The 20,560-nt window shown below is 59.2% G+C and overlaps 2 protein-coding genes across 2 annotated transcripts in view; both read right to left on the bottom strand.

Moving 5' to 3' along the window:
* Positions 1–1,986: 1,986 nt before the first annotated feature.
* LOC309856917 (testis-specific Y-encoded protein 10-like) lies at positions 1,987–8,853 on the bottom strand (the record flags this gene model as incomplete). Its single annotated transcript, XM_082718708.1, has 7 exons — positions 1,987–2,132; positions 2,834–2,918; positions 3,013–3,158; positions 3,259–3,370; positions 3,509–3,586; positions 4,218–4,373; positions 8,707–8,853. The coding sequence occupies 7 exons, from the start codon at positions 8,851–8,853 to the stop codon at positions 2,110–2,112; spliced, it is 747 nt and encodes a 248-aa protein (XP_082574834.1). The 3' UTR covers positions 1,987–2,109.
* An 8,822-nt stretch (positions 8,854–17,675) lies between these two features.
* The window catches only part of LOC309856931 (testis-specific Y-encoded protein 10-like), a gene marked incomplete at its 5' end in the record, with an annotated part of 8,102 nt that continues 5,217 nt past the window's right edge, over positions 17,676–20,560 (bottom strand). Inside the window, 6 exons of the mRNA XM_082718739.1 lie at positions 17,676–17,705; positions 18,407–18,491; positions 18,586–18,731; positions 18,832–18,943; positions 19,082–19,159; positions 19,791–20,512. Coding sequence (XP_082574865.1) covers positions 17,683–17,705; positions 18,407–18,491; positions 18,586–18,731; positions 18,832–18,943; positions 19,082–19,159; positions 19,791–20,512 — 1,166 coding nt within the window. The 3' untranslated portion in view covers positions 17,676–17,682. The remainder of the gene's footprint in view (positions 17,706–18,406; positions 18,492–18,585; positions 18,732–18,831; positions 18,944–19,081; positions 19,160–19,790; positions 20,513–20,560) is intronic.

The raw sequence follows: 20,560 nt of genomic DNA, 5'->3' as shown, positions 1-20,560 counted from the left end.
CTCACCTTCTCTCTGGACCAGGGCAGGCCGGGCTGGAAGGAGGGGGTGGGCCAGGCTTCAATGTCAGCCCAGTGCCCAGAGCCAGGTTGGAGATGCCTAGGAGTGGGAGACTCCGCTCCTTCCTCTCCCCTAGGCTTCATGTCCTTGGTGACAGCCTACCAAACGCCACAAGCATAGAGGGAAACGCAGCAGCCCCCGAAATGGCCCAGGCCGAGGACCCCTTAAGGCCATGTTCTACACGGGAGTTGTCCCGCTCCCACTGCTCAGTGAAGCTCCCGCAACTAGGACAGTTACAGCCGACCAGCACAAGCAGAGCCAGGTGCCATCATGCGGACACCCGTCGAGGATGCCCCAGCATTTCCAGATCAAGAGTCCAAGAAGACCAGTCTCCCCTACACTCTCCGGGGACGAGCCTTCCCTCCTGGAACCTCAGGAACCTCCAGCCATTCCGGGCGGGGCAAGGCTCTAAATCATAAGGATCATCAACTGCACAGCCTGACATGGAACAGGCAATCTGCACTGCACATTGAAAAGCACCAGGAACACCCATGAGATTGACTGCCACACCCTGCTGGGTGAGGCTGGTGACAGGTAGTCTGTACACGCCAGGTCTTTCCATGGACCTTCACACAGAAGGCTAAAACCTCAGACGATGGACAGTGCCCTACGCTTTCGAAAGCCGCCTGTGCGCACAGAGACATCAGCCAGGGGAGAGTGCTCCCTGAGCTTTTGGTGAGGACTAGGGGTCACTCTTGGTGGCACTTCCCTTTTGGGGTCTTCACCGGATGGAGGGCATAGGGCTGATGCCTTAAGCCCATGGAGAGAGAGAGGAATATCAGCCTGGGTCAGCATGGGACAGGTGGCTGTATACAGTTTCTCGCATTCAGCAATCCTCCTACCTCTCCCCCACTCTCCTCTGTTTACCATCGGGGGGACCCCAACCCAAGAATCAAGGGAAGCAGGAAACTGAGCATCTTGGGGCAGCATGGGTTCATCAGTATCTGAGTGTGTCCCCGGACATGTGAGTGACTGAAGATTGTGTGCGTGGGAGGGGATGGGAGTGTGTGCGTGTCGGGACATCAGAGAGAGTGAATAGTGTGTGGGTGGGGTGGGGGGGCGGTGACTGGTCTGCTCCTGAGAGTGTGTTTCAGTTCTGGGAGAGGCTAATGGACTGTGTGTGTTTGTGGGGTGCGGTGGTATTGAAACCTTGATGTCCATGTGTGTGAGTGTGTGTTGTGTCGCTCCCCTGCCTTTTGTACTTCCTCCCAGCCACTTGGGCCAGCACGAGAGTGTCACCTCTCCTACATCCCCACCGCCCTCTGTCCCCACTCCAACAATCCCCCCGTCTTTCATGGTTTGTTTTTCTTCATCTTTTTTATTCTTTTTTTTTTTTTTTTCAGGGACTGTGAGGATGACTGTGTCAGCAAGAACTCGGGCCCCTTGTTAGACCAACGGAGACACTGGCACTGGGGTTCAACAAGAGTAATGTAACACCAGTCCGCGCCCTGTGCTGTGTGCAGTGGATGTGTCAGAGGACTACCACGGGAGAGCACCTCTGGAGGACCGTCTTCGCCATCCATCGAACCCGGGCACTGGACACGTGCGGCCTGGGAGCGTCCCTCCCTTTCCTTGACCTCTGCCATTTCGCCAGGGAAGAGATGAGCCCTGTCAGCAGGACTCTGGCGCTTGTCTCCTCTCCCGGCCCACACCCCAAAACCCAGCGGAAGGACCTCTGCCCTCTGGGATTCCGTCGCCGTGAACGTGTGACCTGGGCCTCTGGATAAGCATAGGGGCCCATCCCTTCCACGGAGCTGGGATACCCAGGCAGAGTGCAAAGCATCAATGGGAACCCCGTGAGCTCAGGCACCCCACTGCCCCTTTCCGTGGAGAAAAGCGTGCACGATCATACGGACCCAACGCACATAAACACAGTGGACATCGTATTACTACTTTTCAGTATTTTTCCAAGGAGGCCTCTGTTGGCCCTGTGTTTCACCCTGGCACCACACTTCAGGAATTCCCTGTGCTGAGCAACCGGTCTGACCATTCGGCTATGGCCCCATCTGAAGTTTCTGACCAGTGCCGGTCAAGGGCGATGCTTCTGCATATTCATCTCAACATCTTGAAGCTCCCTGGAGAGAAGACATATACAGAGACACACGAACACACAGGCGCACAGGAGGAGAACCGTGTGTAAACTCTGTGGGCCGTACGTAAGGTTGCTTGAGGGTTTCAAGGCCCTCCCGGGGAAGGGTGGTCATCCTCCCCCGCCCTCCGCCGACCCGGGCTACGATCGCCCCTCCATTTCCTCCACCCACGTAGTAAACATATCTCTGCACGCTGCCCAGTGTTCTCGGGGTGATTGTGGTGCGTGCAGAACACTGCCCGCAGAGAGGAAGGGGACAACCTTGCTGATGAACACAGAAACCTGACAGGGTGATGCGTGAGCCCTAACACCATGGTACCCACACACCTGTGCTAAGGGTGGTGGGAGGCACGTAGGTGGGCACAGAGGTGAGGTGGTGGCCAGTCGACCTGCAGGCAGGAGTCCATGGCCGGGGAATGGCACTTCCCACAAGGGCAGCTGCTGAGCCCATTCTGCTTCTCCAGCTCTGCTCATTGACGCCGCCTGGCCCTGCCTTCCTCAAGCTTCCCCAGGCAGAACCAGTTCCACACTACCCTTCTGCAGTCTCCCTGTCTCAAGGCCATGCCCTTTGGCCCTGGGGCCACTGCCTCTGAGCGTTCCTCGGAGCCTCAGTCTCTGCAGTTGTGAAGCCCAGCTCCCACGAAGCCGCAGGGAGCATTTTCTGCACCCACGTCCCGGTCTTCTCACCTGCCCTCCTCTCAGTTCCCTCGGCTGGGGCCTTCTTCCTCACGTAGTACTGCAGGGGATTGGGCCACAGGTCGTCCATGACGATCTGGCAGGGGAAACGGGGCGGGGCTCAGAGGCCCATCCCAATCCGCTGGGGAACACAGCCAGGTTCACGTGCGCGGTCTGTCCCCGGGACCCACCTCAGCTATCCTGCTAGACCCGGCAAAGCTGTGGTCAGAGAACCAGTTGAAGAAGTTTAGGCTGCTGTTGTGGTGTCTGCGGCTACGGGCCTCCCGTTCATAATTCCGGTGCCACTGGATGGGAGTGGAATGAGACGGCTCGTACCCTGCAGGAAGATGGGTACGTGCGAAGGTGCTGCCTAATGCATCAGGTGCGACCCTGCCGCCTCCACCTGCTGCCACCCCTCCACGCAGAGGCCCCCTTACCAGCAGCCCTGAGGACATACTCCTTCTCAACGACTTCATTGCGGAAGTAGGAGTTCTTGCGAAAGAAGAGCAGGATCTTGCGGCGATCACGGGGAGGCTCGAGTTCCTCCACCTGCAGGGCAGCCAAGAGGGGCAGAGGGGTGAAATCTCTGTCCAGCAGACCCTTCCCCTCCTGGCTTTGGGGAGGAGTCTCTTCTGTCACCCGCTCCTCTCCCATACCCCTGGCCAGCCTCCGTCTCCCGGGCCAGACCTGCAAATCCGTCATGGAGACAAGTATGCCTTTATCTTGGCCCCTGAGCATGGCTGACAGCTGCGGGTGGTTCACAAACTGCTTTGGGTCAAGGACTCTCCGAGGGCAGGAGATGATAGAGCTAGAACAAGGGAGCAAGCCTGGACGGCAGGTGGGCACCGCATCCCCTCTCCTCCCACTGGGACCCACTCCCTCCTCACGGCCTTAGTTAAGGCCCCCTGGGCCCGCGCACGGCCTGTGGCATTAGGTAGTTAGGGAGCGCACGGCCGGGCACTAACCCAGAAACAGCTGTGTGTCCTCAGAGAACTCCCTCCCGGCCCACGCCACCCCTCTCTGGCACATCCTCCTGTGCTGCTGGCTAGGCAGAACTGGCTCCTTCCCAGGCAGCCTCCATTGGTGCCTCCAGCATCCGCTCGCCTGCTACCTTCTTCCCAGGGGAGCCTGAGCTTTGAGTGGAGCTGTTTTGTGGGACGCGGCCCCGGGGCTATGCCTAATTCTGACCCGGGCTTCGACTCCTACTCCACCAGCAGAGCTTCAGGGCCTCCTGCGACATCAAGGGCAACCTGGAGGCCCCACCAGGTACCCCCACCCGGAAGCAGGAATTCGAAACTGTCCTGATCACGGAGGCGTGAGCCGGGCCCCCTGCCACACGAGTCTCCTGCACTAGCCCGGCCACATCAGGGTCCCTCCATGAAGGTAGCAAGGATACAGCCTTGGCCCAGAAGCCAGGGATGCCCCGGATGAGGGCGCTTCGGTGTTCCAGGTGATGCCGCCGCCTCTGCCAGAACCTGAGCTTGAGCCGAGAGTAGGCCCTGCTGGCTTCCTTGTTCAGGGGCTCCAGCTCTGACTGCAGGGCCTGGAGGGCCTGGAGCGGGGACCGGGGTGGCCCTGGTCTTGCCCCTCGCTCTTCTTCCCCTTCCCGCTTCTCCTGCAGCTCCTGCGCGTCTCCCTCCTTCTGGCTCCCCTCCATGGCCTCTTCCCTCTTGCCCTCCTCCGCCTCCGCCTCCACGTCCTCAGCCACCCGCTCTTCAAAATCCTCCTCTTTGGCCTCCTCAGCCTTAGCCCCTTCCTCCACAGAATCCCCCTCAGGCTCCTCTTCCTCCTTCAGTTGCTCATCCCCCTCCTTAGCCTCTTCTTCCACAGACTCTTCCTTGTCATCTTTCTCCCCTTCCTCCTTAACCTCCTCAGCCGCCTGCCCCTCTGCAGCCTCCTCCTCGTCTCCCTCCTCAGCCTCTTCAGGACGTTCCACCACTTCAGTGTGCTTCCTTTCATCCTCGGCGTCCTCCCGGTCCTCTTGACCCTCGTCCCCCTCGTCTTCCTCTGCCCGAAGGTCAGGCGCGGCCACTGTGTCCTCCACCAAGACCGCCAATTCCGCCCCCAGGCCGGCATCGCCTCTGGCCTGCCGGGCCTTGGCTTCCCACACAGGCTCTGCTGCCACCGCCACCGCCACCGCCACTGCCACCGCCACCGCCCCGGCCCCTACGGCCTGCAGCGCCCCCACTTCGCCCCCGGCACTGTGCTCCCCGAGGGCCCCCGCCTCCTCACCGCACCCTTCCCGGACCAAGGTGGTCCAGGATTCTGGGGCAGCCCCGTCTTCCCCGGACCCCGCCCCGCTCTCCATGTGGCCGTGGCCCTGAGCCCTGGAAGCGCTGGAGGGAAGGAGATGGAGGCGAGAGCACGTGGCTCTCCACACAGCCCTGGCAGCTAGGGCTCTGGCGCCGGGGAATGACGGCGGACAGCAGCCGGCCAACCGCGGGTGGGGGCCTGGGCGACGCGTGCGCACAAGGCCTAGGGGAAGCCGGCCACGCGCAGAGGTGGCAGAGGCACGCATGCGGCTTGGGCCACGTGAGCCCGCCCAAGCCACGCCCAGGATGATGGTGGTCCCCCGGGGCCAACCACTGACACGGTGCCGCACAGGGCCTTCTCTGGCCCGGCCCCTCACCCCCACACGAGCCGGCCAGGGAGCCCAACAGTACACCTCCTCCAGGATGGCCTCAGGCTCCGCCTATGGGATCCTTCCGTTCCCGCCTCCACTCCCCACCACCGCCCGACCCCCCACCCTGTGCGCCAAGCCACTAACACCCCCATCCCGTGGCCACGTTCACCATGCTCTCCGCCCGGTATTTGAAGCTTGTCGAGGAGAAACTGTCCCTTGCCATTCCCCAACACGGTCCTCAAAGACTGAGGACACCGTATGCACCCCCGGGAACCCTGGCCAGGCGTGCGTGGAAATCGTCAGCCCAGGCATGGCAGAAGAGTGCTATTCCAGGGGACAGAGGCCCCGAAGCTCTGTGCCTCGCTGAGGGATGGGGGTTGGGAAGTGAGGCCGCAGTTCCCCCCAGTCCCTGTCCTTGGCTGCTCAGCACAAGCAGGACGGAGAGTGCTCCATCCGTCTGCCTAGCCTTTCCTCATGCTCTCCTCTCCATCTTCCCCTCGCTCGCCCTTTGTATTCAGGGCCTCTTTCTCTGCCCTCTCTCTGCCCACAGGGTCCCTGGAAGACCAGGGCTTCAGCAAGAAAGATGCAGAAGCCTCCCTGAGCAGCTCTTCTCCCAGGAAACAAAAGCCCGCCGCCCCTCTGTGACTGGCCACTGGTCACGTGACCAGCAATAGGGCTCCAAGCTGGGTGCCCCGCCACCATATACACGAACCCTCACACACGTTCAAGGCACACACATCCAAATAATCACACGTCCACAGCACAGGCAGACACATACGGCCCCACCCACCAAAAAATCATACCCACGTGTGTCCAGGAAATCTCACGCTCACACAGCACCGAAGTACACCCAACCACATCCACGGCCTCTGGCACACAGGCATACACAATTTACCCCCAAACATCTGAGCATGTGCACGTGTGCAAACACAGACACGCTCCTGAGGATATAGAAACGTGTGAGCGAACACATACTCTGAGTCAGCAGGCACACACGTAGCCACCCAAGAGCACGTGCGCACATGCGCCCCTCACACGCTCACGTGTGCACACTTATGCAAGCACACAGAACACACTACCCCAGACACACACACGCGCATGCACACACACAACACACAAGCACACACAACCCTGAGGCATGCAGCCCTGCGCTACCTGGCATACACAGCTAAGCTTGCAAGCACAAGCACCCTGAGAAGAGACAGAGAAGGTCTCTGGCACAGATGTAGACGGTTGACGCTGCACTGGAAAAAAAAAAAAAAAGCACACCTGTAGGCCTACTCCATCAAACACATTCACAGTTTTGACAAACAGACATGCACAACTTTCCCCCCACACACCCCACACCCCGGAGGATACCGACACATTTGAGAAAAACACATGATTTCTGTGATACAGGAATACACACTCACAGCTCAGACACACACGCACACACACACACACACTCATGCTCACACAAACACACATGTGCTCCCCGCACACATCCTGGTACTGGCACACAGGCATGCACCCTTATCTCACCAATGTACACTAAAAGGCATGTGTAAACACGCAACCACAACACACACAAAACTCTCCAGCACAACTGTATGTAAACAAGCCCCAGAGCAGCATCCACAGACACACACATGAGCTTGCGCGCGTGCATGCATGGCTTCCAACACCGAGCACGCACTAGCGGTAACACCTATATCTGCTGGTACGCACACAAACACACAATCACCCATGGGCCTGAAATCACACAGACACCCAACAGACAATCGGGGGCATGCAAGGATATGAACCCAGAGCACTTGCATACAAGGTCTCCGGCACACAGCCATATACATATAGCCCCTCAGGATCACACACCCAGCCGTCCCTGAAAAAAGCATACACACACAATACACACATGCGTCACCTCACACACAGCCGTGCAGAATTCTGCATGCAGGTATACACACATGCATGTGTGCTTAGAAACACACAAACTGGTGCAACACACACGGTCCCTGCTCCTGGGCATGACCCTTGGCCGCACAAACACCCAATCCTGAGCATGTAAACACACAATCGAACGGAAACGAAACAAACACCTACACACATGGGGTCCATCAAGGAGGCATTCATGTTCACCACAAACTCACACATACGTGCACTTGAAACTACACACAAGTAATAGGCGAGCATTGGTGGCCACACTCAGAGGCACATATATGCACATGCCAACATGCACACGAAGCATCTAGGAACACGTCCAGGCCCTATGCGCCTGAAGTCACACGAGGCCTCGCTACACTCACCCTTGGCGTTCAACACAGACACAAAACACAAACACACACTGTCCCTGGGATGCAGGCCTACACCCTGGGTCTATCTCACACACATGGACACAGGGAAACACACATGGACAACCCATAACGACACATGATGTCCTGCACACATGTGATCCAATTGGAACAAACATGCCCACACACGTGCAGAAGGATAAACACACGGTCAAAAGCTCAGAGGAATGCTCAGGTGGCACAAAGTGCTTGACGACCAGAGGCCCACGCGCGCTTACTCACACACACAGGCACACACACACACGTGCGTGCAGAAACAACAGATACACACGCAAACCGTCCCAGACCCGCTCCCCAACCCGCAGCACACTCATGACGTCACACAGCCAACAGCACACACCAGCCTTCCCTCAGACATCCATGGAACTGTCTCTCGTGCAGGTGGGTGGTGTTAATCAGCGGGAGGGTCGTGAGTCCACAGGGACCACGAGTGACCGCCACCGCCTTTGTCCTCCCGGGACCTTTGGTTTTACGCTGGATCTGACCAGAAGCATGCGTGGGATCACGTCACAGTAATGCAGGGCACAAGTCCAGGAGCAAGGGAACTGGGCAAATCTCTCCAAGCGAAATGAATGTGGGGGTAGGAGGAGCCACGGGGCCAACAGGGCCCCGCTCGGCAGGAGCCTACCCCGCCTGCGTCCCCTGCTCTAAAGAACAAGGCTTGGCCAAGAAGGTCTGCCTTTTCCCATCCTCCCCCCAGACCCTGCCTAGGAAGGGCGGGGGTCTCTCCACAGGCCAAGCCCTACCCCCATCGAACACATCACCTCCACACATGGAAAGCAACAGGATGGGGATTGGAGGATCCACCGGCCTCGTTTCCTCCCTGCCCTTTCCTGTGCCTCCGATATAAACTGACACACAGTCACAAAGTGCCTCGTTACTCGCTTATGGCCCTCTCCCTGTCCCTGCAGGTATGTGCAGGATACACTCTAGACCTGCTCCTGGTGATCCTTTTCCTCGCTTCTCTCCCACACAGGCAGAGCAACATGCAGACTAGCCCATCCACGTCTCACAACGGTGGAGTGCCCCTCAACTTCATCTTCGTGGTCAAACTGCGATGTCCATTTCCACCCAGCTGCCATGCCCCTACACATACACACATGCAGACAGACAGACAGGCAGACACACACACGCACACGAAAATACACACAGAAATGTTAGCTCTTTGGGAAACTGTATGATGCCAAGGATAGCCATGGTGGTGTTGAGAGCATGCCTCGTCCCTGTGGGATCCCTCCTCCTCCTCGGCGAGGCCTTCACGACCCCTCCTAGAGAGGGCCTAGTACCATTCCCAGGCATGGCCATAGGGCTGTGGGAGGACACGTGGTTCTCGGGAACATGGAGGCAGGGAATCATGGCACAGGAGGGGACGGGACAAATGTGCCCCACTCCTAAAGACAGGCAGGCCATCCCCAACTGAATGAGTGTCAGGAGGACCAAGAGAGAGGGACCGGCAGTCTCGGGTGACAGTTCGGAGGAATGGGGTGGAGAAGCCTTGCTTCTCCTGACTGACCAGGAACATTCTGGCTAACAGCCTGGCAGGCCTGATCTCCCCCAGGTGGACACACCTGCTGCCCCGGGGGTGTGCCCTGACTTCCACAGGCTCCCTTCCCACGCTGCAACCCACGCCTGGAGCAACCTGGGGCCCAGGCTCGTCGCAGCCTCGGTTGCCCTGCCGCTAAGCTGAGAGTCCCTGGCACCTTCCTTCCACATTCAAGACCCAGCCCTCCTGGCTCCTCACCAACAGGTCCTCCTCTCAGTTCATGCCCATCGGCTGCCTTCCTGCCTCGGGTAGTACTGCCAGGGATTGGGCCACAGCTCCTTGATGATGATCTGGCACGACGAAATGGGCAGGTGAGCACGGGGCCCAGGCCCCGTTCCCCGCAGCCGGGTCTCCAGCATCACCGCTGCTGACAAAGGCTACAGGGACCGCCCCTGGCAATCCTGGAGATCCTGGGCTCCTGGGGTCAGACGACCAGTTAAAGAAGTTCAGGCTGCTGGTGTCCTGCCTGCAGCTGGCAGCTCCACGTTCCGAACCCCACGTGGACTGCAGTGCCACGAGTCCCCCTGTATCCCGAAGGACGAAAAAATTTAAGGGAGGCTCTCCATGGCCATGGACCCACGCCCCCTCTCCCTCTCAAGCTCCATCCTTTCTCCCTCCTGTGCCAATTCCCACCCCTGGCCGGCTACCCTGCGTTCCTCCCTACGCGTTCCCAGGGCCCAGTGTCCTACCGGCAAATGCGAAGGTGATACCCCTTAACGATCGTTTTGGTCTGGAAGTAGGGGCTGCTCCCAAAGGAAAACATCAACCAGCAGCGGTACAAGGCACGCCCCTTCCTCCACCTGCCCCGCCAAAGAAAGAGGAAAGGGAGGGGGACGTGTCCTCTCGGTGTCCTGACTGAGTGCCTGGCCATGACTCGGAACAACCTTACCACGCCCCCTCCCGCTCAAACCCCACTGCCAACGACCTCCGCCAGCCTAGGTCTCCAAGGCCAGCAGCCTCTAAATTGGTCAGGTAGCTGAGCATGTCTGTGTCCTGGCCGCCCGTCACGGATGATATCTGCCGATCCATTCAGGATCTGCCTTGGGACAAGGAGCCTCGAAGTCAGGTGCTCTGGAAAAGAGAACCAGGATGGACCCAGCCCTTCCCTTCTGAGAGCAGGGGACAGAATGGGGCATGTGCGGAAACAGCAAGCACTGCCCCCCTCCCGACCTCCCCAGCGCTGGCCCGTCCCTCATCCATGGTCTGCACTGGGTTGTCGCTGGGCTTCGAGGATCAACAGGGCTGAGGCTGACTGGGCCCAACATGGGAAGGCCAAGGACTTTCCTTCACTCCCATCCTATGGCCCTCCGGCCTGTGCCCGGATCTTGCGGTGCCAGGGGACAGTCACCACTTTGGAGGTCGGATGTACTTGGTCCCTCTCTCACGGCTGTGTTTACCTGTGTGTTCGCCTGAAGCCGTGGGCCCTTCAGTGGCCTTCTCTGCCTACACGGGGGCTGCTCCACTCACTTGCAATATGGCTGTACACCCAGGTGCAAAGCAAGAGCCTGGCAGATGCAGCGAGACAGGGAGGGAAAACGGTAGGGTGGGAACAGGGGGAAAGGAGAAGAGAGAGAGACACAGAGACCCAGACACTGAGGAGGAGACACAGAGGAAGAGCAGAGAGGAGAGAGTGTGAGGGGGAGGGGGACATGGTGAGGGAGAGGCAGGTAGGGAAACAACGTGCCTTAGGGCGTCTGGGCCAGGGGCTTCAGGTCTGCCTCAGCAGGACCTGTGGAGACAGAGTTTGTAGCACCCCCTGCACTGTGTCTGGGCTCCTGGGGTTCTCTGAAGCCAGGCCGCCAGCCGACTGAGTTTCAGTGTGCCCCTGCAGACAAACCCGTGGGTCTACACCGGACAATTTGGGAAACTACACTGGTTGTGCAGGACAGGGTAGGGGGTAGGCAGACTCTCCACCTGCCCCGTGTACCCAGAGAATCATTTCCTTCCAATATCTGCCCGGAGCCAAGTGTGCCTGGGCTTCACTAGGTTTTGAAAGTGCTGGCATGTGTTCAATGACCCCCAGAAGAGTGTTGGGGGTGCTGCAGCCCCTGTTCAGGCAGGCCTGAACAGGTCTCATCCCATCCCCTGCCCTTCTCCCCAGTTGCCACTCCTGCCCAGCAAACACCCACTCCAGGACCACCCTGGGCTGTGCATTAGAGGGGCGAGGCCACTGCAGGGGTGGGGTGCCCTGCTGCGGGGGAGTGCCCACTGCTGGAGGGCTGGGGCCCATTATTGCGGGAGCGGGACCATCCCCACAACTCTCCTGACCCTGGCTCTTGCCCTGCTCTGCCACTGCCCTCCTCCCTCTCCACCTCCACTGCCACCAATGCCAGCCAGCAGGACGAAGGTTACCGCCTGGGCCCAGAAGCCAGGGATGCCCTGGACGATGGCCCTTCTTCCAGACAGGGGAGAGCTCCGCTTCTGATTCTTCCTGCGCTTGAGCCCCAAGTAGACCCTGGAGGCTTGGGAACCCAGAGAGCGGAGCGCTTCCTGAACTCCAGCGTGGCAAATGAGGCCCCGGCCGTGTCAGGCCACGGCACTTGTTCTGCCTGGGGCAGCTCCTGGAGCCTCTCGTCCTGCTCTGCTTGCGCCACGTCCTCATCTTTCACCGACACTACCCCCGCTTCCAGGACCCAGTCGTCCCCTGCGCCAGCGTCCTCTTTGTCCTGCTGGGCCTCAGATTCCCCCACAGCCTCTGCCGCCATCCCCACAGCCTCTAGGGCCAGAAGTGCCCTCCCCGGTGTACCCACAGGAGCCCGTCTCCCTTCCAGGACCAAGGTGGTCCAGGATTCCGGGGCAGCCCTGCCTCCTCGGGTCCTCACCTACCTATCCCAACGGGGTGGCCGTGAGCCCAGGCAGCTGCGGAGGGAAGGAGATGGCCGTGTGATAGGCAGGTTGAGCTCTGCGGCCCGGGTGGGCGGGTGGGTAGCAGCCACCTATCAGAGTGCGATGGCCTGGGGCACTCATGCACATAGGGCCTCAGTGCAGGGGCTGTCGGGGGCAGCGGTGGTGGAGGCATGCGTGTGGCCTGGGCTGGATGGCACCTCTTAGCCATGCCCAGGACGCTGGGTGACAGTGACAGGTCAGTGGACGTGGCCACCACCAGCCTTGTCCCTTACTCACACAGGAGCCAGCCAGGGAACCAGCCAGTGCTCCTCCTTCAGGGTGGCCTCCGGCCCTCAACCCCAATCGTTTCCTTCGGAGACACCACCCAGGCCATTCCCACAAGTCGCCTGGTATCCCAGACACACTCTACCCTTTCTCATCCGTTCTCCTGGGACCACTCGGCTGGCACCAGAGAATTGAAATCCAGCGGCTGAATCCACTGTCTGCCCTCTGTTCGGAAGCCTCAACGCCCCTTCTCAGACAACCTGGGGCAAAGCCCTGGAGTCATCAGCTGCTGCTAAACCGCTGCCTCCTCACTGTCCACGTGGCTTTCCCCCTTGACCCACCCAGTGGTGGAGGGAGCCAGGTGGCCACCACCAAGATGCTGGATGCAGGGACCATCTCCCTCCCACACCCCTCCAACCCCCAGGTCCCACCTTTCCTTAAAACAGAGGTACTGCACACAAAGCAATGTCCCTGAAGTTAGTGAGCACAGAGCCGAGGTCCGTGGCCGCCCTGGTGTACAGACCTACTAACCCAGCCCGAGGGAGGTCCGTGGGAGCGCTCGGTGGCATGCTAATGGACCAGACCTCCGGCCTAAAGGGTAATTCTGGGTATTCTTCCATCCAAGCCACCGGTAGGTCCCGCATCCACTGTACTTTCCTCTGCCAGAACCTTTTCCCTGTTCTGTCAGTGTCTCTTCTCCCCTTTGCGTTCTCTTCCGTCGCCTGACTTTCATGCAAGATCTCTCCGGGTCTTCTCTCCAACTCTGCTCTGAGTGCTTCCTTTGTCTGCGTCCGTCACTGAGTGGAGTACCAGCCGGGGAGGGTATGGCCAAGTGAGCGTTAGTAGCACGTGTGTCCTTTCTCTGGTACGCACCAGGTCCTTCCAGTCCGAACCACACCTCATGCAGGTCCAGTCTGGGGGATGGTGGGGGATGGTCATGTGGCCGAAAGGACACATGCTGCCGGAGGTGTGAGGAAGTCCCCATGGGCGATGGCAAGGCTGGCTGCATTGGGGGTGCATCATGGGAGGGCCTCATTTTCAAAGAATGGGTGGTGGTGTCCAGGGGGATTTTGACCGACAGAAGCAGGGGGAACTCCTTTGAGGTTTTGTGCAGGGTGCTTGGTGGTTGTGAGTGCCTCTACTAAAAGTCTACTTGTCAGGGCAAACAGGGATGCCTGCAGGGCCAGAAATGCATGGCCCTCTGTGGGAGAAGACAAATTTTCTGAGACTGTCCCGGAAACAGTCCAGACTCTAGAATTACTGGTACAATCCAAACGGACCTAGCCTATGCAACTGTACCAACGGCACTAGAGGAGGCTTCTGAGGCAATACTGCACTACAAACAGCACAGCCTTGCAAATGGGGAAGGCTCAGGTGGTGACCCGGAGAGGGGGGGAGGAGAGGGAGACTGGGACGAAAGGGAGAGAAGCAGAGAAGGCTAGGAAGAGGTGGGTGAGAGAGGGTGCATGGGAGGGATTCACAGAAGGGATGAGAGGGTCATGGGCAGTAGGGAGAGTACTGTAGTAGCAGGGGTGCAGGGGGAGTGAGGGAGGGAGCGAGGAAGGGCAGAGACAGGGAGGCAGGGCCTTGACTGCCCCAGCTAAATCCATACATTGCAAGGTATACAGACCAAAAGGACACATTGCCTACGAGGGACCCCCCAACGTGCGCAGAAGCAAAAAGTCTTCTGAGCACAGCTCTATCCAGTGCTGTCAACGAGGTCACCAATCATGTTTCCTGAAAACAAGAATCATATAGCAAAGGAGGAAGTAATGGCGGAACAGGAGGTGGAATCATGCCACGGGTACACAGAAACCTAGTACTGTAGTCGTGGACATCATTCTGCCCGGGTCAGTAAAGAGGCTTCAGAGCAATGGAGTAAGACGTGCACGACAGCAGAACGGGCAGCCTTTGGAAAGCTGCCCACGTCTATGCTGTGTGCAAGAGCCTGAGCTTTCAGTCCCAAATCCACAGAGCAGTTGCAAGTGGGAGGAGTGAGAAGATGAGTGACCACATGCCCTAAGCGAGGCCACAGAGACGCTTACCCCTCGCGCATGGGCGGTAGGTGCCGGGCTGTTCCTCAATTCCCAAGGACGCGTCACCACGTACCTTATGGCCCGGGCAGCCAAGGACTTCTTGGGGCTCACCAAAGATTGCAGACGCCGTGCCAACCCCGTTGACGGAGGAGAGGGTTCTGACTCCAAAATGGAAGAAACAGGGTCCAATTCACAGGCAGACCACCTCAGAGGTAAGAGCTCATACAACAGACACATGTCAGGCCAGCAACCCGGCAGCTGTAGCAAAGCAGACTCTCCACGGCCCAAGGCACTTATGGGGACCCAACACTGGCATAGCCGGGATGCGCACAGATGCCAGACTGGAGACGTAGAGCCAGCCCAAGGCACACTCAAGAAGACACAGATACACAGGCACAGAGCAGACCCCCACCCCCTTTACCCAGACAAGTACACGAAGTTCCAGAGCGGACGGCCAGGCACAGACGCACGTGCTCCAGAGCCATGAAGGCAGAACGCCTGGCAATTCCTCAGCTGGTCCTCTCCCATCAGACAGCACTCTGGGTTAGAGATTTTGGTTCCCTTAGTGCCCAGGTTCCTGGTCATGCTGCTTCGTGGAGGGCAGCGGTAGACCAGTCAGAGAGTGCTGGGCAGCGGGGCAAAGGTTACTGGGCTAGGGCACCAAGCTCCTGGGCAGGCTGCCATATTCCCTTTCAAATTTAGTGTGCGTGTGTGTTTTTTTAAGTACTTTCCGTGCCTAGAGAGTGAGGCCCCTGCAGATTCACTGTAAAGATGCTGCCAGTCAGGGCATTGATCATGTCCCTGCCTACCACGTCCATGGGGCTTGTGGGCTGGCATCTGGAGACTCACTGCCTCAACTTGGGTAGGGACCTATGTTTCATGGTGAGTAGCTTTGTTTTGGCTTGTGTTGCAAAAGTCAGCCCTGCAGAGGCTGCTAGCCAGGAGACCCTTGTGCTCTTGTCTAGCTGGGAAAATGGAATGCTAGCGCGGATTTGTCTTAGATGTCCTGGCTCCCTGTCTTAGGGTTGGGGACCTGGCACTGACTCCCTCGCCGTCCATGGTCTCCTAACATTGGGGGCTCCCTGACCTCCAAAAGGACCTGCCCTGCACAGCCTCACCTTCTCTCTGGACCAGGGCAGGCCGGGCTGGAAGGAGGGGGTGGGCCAGGCTTCAATGTCAGCCCAGTGCCCAGAGCCAGGTTGGAGATGCCTAGGAGTGGGAGACTCCGCTCCTTCCTCTCCCCTAGGCTTCATGTCCTTGGTGACAGCCTACCAAACGCCACAAGCATAGAGGGAAACGCAGCAGCCCCCGAAATGGCCCAGGCCGAGGACCCCTTAAGGCCATGTTCTACACGGGAGTTGTCCCGCTCCCACTGCTCAGTGAAGCTCCCGCAACTAGGACAGTTACAGCCGACCAGCACAAGCAGAGCCAGGTGCCATCATGCGGACACCCGTCGAGGATGCCCCAGCATTTCCAGATCAAGAGTCCAAGAAGACCAGTCTCCCCTACACTCTCCGGGGACGAGCCTTCCCTCCTGGAACCTCAGGAACCTCCAGCCATTCCGGGCGGGGCAAGGCTCTAAATCATAAGGATCATCAACTGCACAGCCTGACATGGAACAGGCAATCTGCACTGCACATTGAAAAGCACCAGGAACACCCATGAGATTGACTGCCACACCCTGCTGGGTGAGGCTGGTGACAGGTAGTCTGTACACGCCAGGTCTTTCCATGGACCTTCACACAGAAGGCTAAAACCTCAGACGATGGACAGTGCCCTACGCTTTCGAAAGCCGCCTGTGCGCACAGAGACATCAGCCAGGGGAGTGTGCTCCCTGAGCTTTTGGTGAGGACTAGGGGTCACTCTTGGTGGCACTTCCCTTTTGGGGTCTTCACCGGATGGAGGGCATAGGGCTGATGCCTTAAGCCCATGGAGAGAGAGAGGAATATCAGCCTGGGTCAGCATGGGACAGGTGGCTGTATACAGTTTCTCGCATTCAGCAATCCTCCTACCTCTCCCCCACTCTCCTCTGTTTACCATCGGGGGGACCCCAACCCAAGAATCAAGGGAAGCAGGAAACTGAGCATCTTGGGGCAGCATGGGTTCATCAGTATCTGAGTGTGTCCCCGGACATGTGAGTGACTGAAGATTGTGTGCGTGGGAGGGGATGGGAGTGTGTGCGTGTCGGGACATCAGAGAGAGTGAATAGTGTGTGGGTGGGGTGGGGGGGCGGTGACTGGTCTGCTCCTGAGAGTGTGTTTCAGTTCTGGGAGAGGCTAATGGACTGTGTGTGTTTGTGGGGTGCGGTGGTATTGAAACCTTGATGTCCATGTGTGTGAGTGTGTGTTGTGTCGCTCCCCTGCCTTTTGTACTTCCTCCCAGCCACTTGGGCCAGCACGAGAGTGTCACCTCTCCTACATCCCCACTGCCCTCTGTCCCCACTCCAACAATCCCCCCGTCTTTCATGGTTTGTTTTTCTTCATCTTTTTTATTCTTTTTTTTTTTTTTTCAGGGACTGTGAGGATGACTGTGTCAGCAAGAACTCGGGCCCCTTGTTAGACCAACGGAGACACTGGCACTGGGGTTCAACAAGAGTAATGTAACACCAGTCCGCGCCCTGTGCTGTGTGCAGTGGATGTGTCAGAGGACTACCACGGGAGAGCACCTCTGGAGGACCGTCTTCGCCATCCATCGAACCCGGGCACTGGACACGTGCGGCCTGGGAGCGTCCCTCCCTTTCCTTGACCTCTGCCATTTCGCCAGGGAAGAGATGAGCCCTGTCAGCAGGACTCTGGCGCTTGTCTCCTCTCCCGGCCCACACCCCAAAACCCAGCGGAAGGACCTCTGCCCTCTGGGATTCCGTCGCCGTGAACGTGTGACCTGGGCCTCTGGATAAGCATAGGGGCCCATCCCTTCCACGGAGCTGGGATACCCAGGCAGAGTGCAAAGCATCAATGGGAACCCCGTGAGCTCAGGCACCCCACTGCCCCTTTCCGTGGAGAAAAGCGTGCACGATCATACGGACCCAACGCACATAAACACAGTGGACATCGTATTACTACTTTTCAGTATTTTTCCAAGGAGGCCTCTGTTGGCCCTGTGTTTCACCCTGGCACCACACTTCAGGAATTCCCTGTGCTGAGCAACCGGTCTGACCATTCGGCTATGGCCCCATCTGAAGTTTCTGACCAGTGCCGGTCAAGGGCGATTCTTCTGCATATTCATCTCAACATCTTGAAGCTCCCTGGAGAGAAGACATATACAGAGACACACGAACACACAGGCGCACAGGAGGAGAACCGTGTGTAAACTCTGTGGGCCGTACGTAAGGTTGCTTGAGGGTTTCAAGGCCCTCCCGGGGAAGGGTGGTCATCCTCCCCCGCCCTCCGCCGACCCGGGCTACGATCGCCCCTCCATTTCCTCCACCCACGTAGTAAACATATCTCTGCACGCTGCCCAGTGTTCTCGGGGTGATTGTGGTGCGTGCAGAACACTGCCCGCAGAGAGGAAGGGGACAACCTTGCTGATGAACACAGAAACCTGACAGGGTGATGCGTGAGCCCTAACACCATGGTACCCACACACCTGTGCTAAGGGTGGTGGGAGGCACGTAGGTGGGCACAGAGGTGAGGTGGTGGCCAGTCGACCTGCAGGCAGGAGTCCATGGCCGGGGAATGGCACTTCCCACAAGGGCAGCTGCTGAGCCCATTCTGCTTCTCCAGCTCTGCTCATTGACGCCGCCTGGCCCTGCCTTCCTCAAGCTTCCCCAGGCAGAACCAGTTCCACACTACCCTTCTGCAGTCTCCCTGTCTCAAGGCCATGCCCTTTGGCCCTGGGGCCACTGCCTCTGAGCGTTCCTCGGAGCCTCAGTCTCTGCAGTTGTGAAGCCCAGCTCCCACGAAGCCGCAGGGAGCATTTTCTGCACCCACGTCCCGGTCTTCTCACCTGCCCTCCTCTCAGTTCCCTCGGCTGGGGCCTTCTTCCTCACGTAGTACTGCAGGGGATTGGGCCACAGGTCGTCCATGACGATCTGGCAGGGGAAACGGGGCGGGGCTCAGAGGCCCATCCCAATCCGCTGGGGAACACAGCCAGGTTCACGTGCGCGGTCTGTCCCCGGGACCCACCTCAGCTATCCTGCTAGACCCGGCAAAGCTGTGGTCAGAGAACCAGTTGAAGAAGTTTAGGCTGCTGTTGTGGTGTCTGCGGCTACGGGCCTCCCGTTCATAATTCCGGTGCCACTGGATGGGAGTGGAATGAGACGGCTCGTACCCTGCAGGAAGATGGGTACGTGCGAAGGTGCTGCCTAATGCATCAGGTGCGACCCTGCCGCCTCCACCTGCTGCCACCCCTCCACGCAGAGGCCCCCTTACCAGCAGCCCTGAGGACATACTCCTTCTCAACGACTTCATTGCGGAAGTAGGAGTTCTTGCGAAAGAAGAGCAGGATCTTGCGGCGATCACGGGGAGGCTCGAGTTCCTCCACCTGCCGGGCAGCCAAGAGGGGCAGAGGGGTGAAATCTCTGTCCAGCAGACCCTTCCCCTCCTGGCTTTGGGGAGGAGTCTCTTCTGTCACCCGCTCCTCTCCCATACCCCTGGCCAGCCTCCGTCTCCCGGGCCAGACCTGCAAATCCGTCATGGAGACAAGTATGCCTTTATCTTGGCCCCTGAGCATGGCTGACAGCTGCGGGTGGTTCACAAACTGCTTTGGGTCAAGGACTCTCCGAGGGCGGGAGATGATAGAGCTAGAACAAGGGAGCAAGCCTGGACGGCAGGTGGGCGCCGCATCCCCTCTCCTCCCACTGGGACCCACTCCCTCCTCACGGCCTTAGTCAAGGCCCCCTGGGCCCGCGCACGGCCTGTGGCATTAGGTAGTTAGGGAGCGCACGGCCGGGCACTAACCCAGAAACAGCTGTGTGTCCTCAGAGAACTCCCTCCCGGCCCACGCCACCCCTCTCTGGCACATCCTCCTGTGCTGCTGGCTAGGCAGAACTGGCTCCTTCCCAGGCAGCCTCCATTGGTGCCTCCAGCATCCGCTCGCCTGCTACCTTCTTCCCAGGGGAGCCTGAGCTTTGAGTGGAGCTGTTTTGTGGGACGCGGCCCCGGGGCTATGCCTAATTCTGACCCGGGCTTCGACTCCTACTCCACCAGCGGAGCTTCAGGGCCTCCTGCGACATCAAGGGCAACCTGGAGGCCCCACCAGGGACCCCCACCCGGAAGCAGGAATTCGAAACTGTCCTGATTACGGAGGCGTGAGCCGGGCCCCCTGCCACACGAGTCTCCTGCACTAGCCCGGCCACATCAGGGTCCCTCCATGAAGGTAGCAAGGATACAGCCTTGGCCCAGAAGCCAGGGATGCCCCGGATGAGGGCGCTTCGGTGTTCCAGGTGATGCCGCCGCCTCTGCCAGAACCTGAGCTTGAGCCGAGAGTAGGCCCTGCTGGCGTCCTTGTTCAGGGGCTCCAGCTCTGACTGCAGGGCCTGGAGGGCCTGGAGCGGGGACCGGGGTGGCCCTGGTCTTGCCCCTCGCTCTTCTTCCCCTTCCCGCTTCTCCTGCAGCTCCTGCGCGTCTCCCTCCTTCTGGCTCCCCTCCCTGGCCTCTTCCCTCTTGCCCTCCTCCGCCTCCGCCTCCATGTCCTCAGCCACCCGCTCTTCAAAATCCTCCTCTTTGGCCCCCTCAGCCTTAGCCCCTTCCTCCACAGAATCCCCCTCAGGCTCCTCTTCCTCCTTCAGTTGCTCATCCCCCTCCTTAGCCTCTTCTTCCACAGACTCTTCCTTGTCATATTTCTCCCCTTCCTCCTTAACCTCCTCAGCCGCCTGCCCCTCTGCAGCCTCCTCCTCGTCTCCCTCCTCAGCCTCTTCAGGACGTTCCACCACTTCAGTGTGCTTCCTTTCATCCTCGGCGTCCTCCCGGTCCTCTTGACCCTCGTCCCCCTCGTCTTCCTCTGCCCGAAGGTCAGGCGTGGCCACTGTGTCCTCCACCAAGACCGCCAATTCCGCCCCCAGGCCGGCATCGCCTCTGGCCTGCCGGGCCTCGGCTTCCCACACAGGCTCTGCTGCCACCGCCACCGCCACCGCCACCGCCACCGCCACCGCCCCGGCCC

Source organism: Mustela nivalis (assembly GCF_964662115.1).
Source record: "Mustela nivalis genome assembly, chromosome: Y".
NCBI classification, from domain to species: domain Eukaryota; kingdom Metazoa; phylum Chordata; class Mammalia; order Carnivora; family Mustelidae; genus Mustela; species Mustela nivalis.
This window is presented reverse-complemented; position numbering and strand designations above follow the sequence as displayed.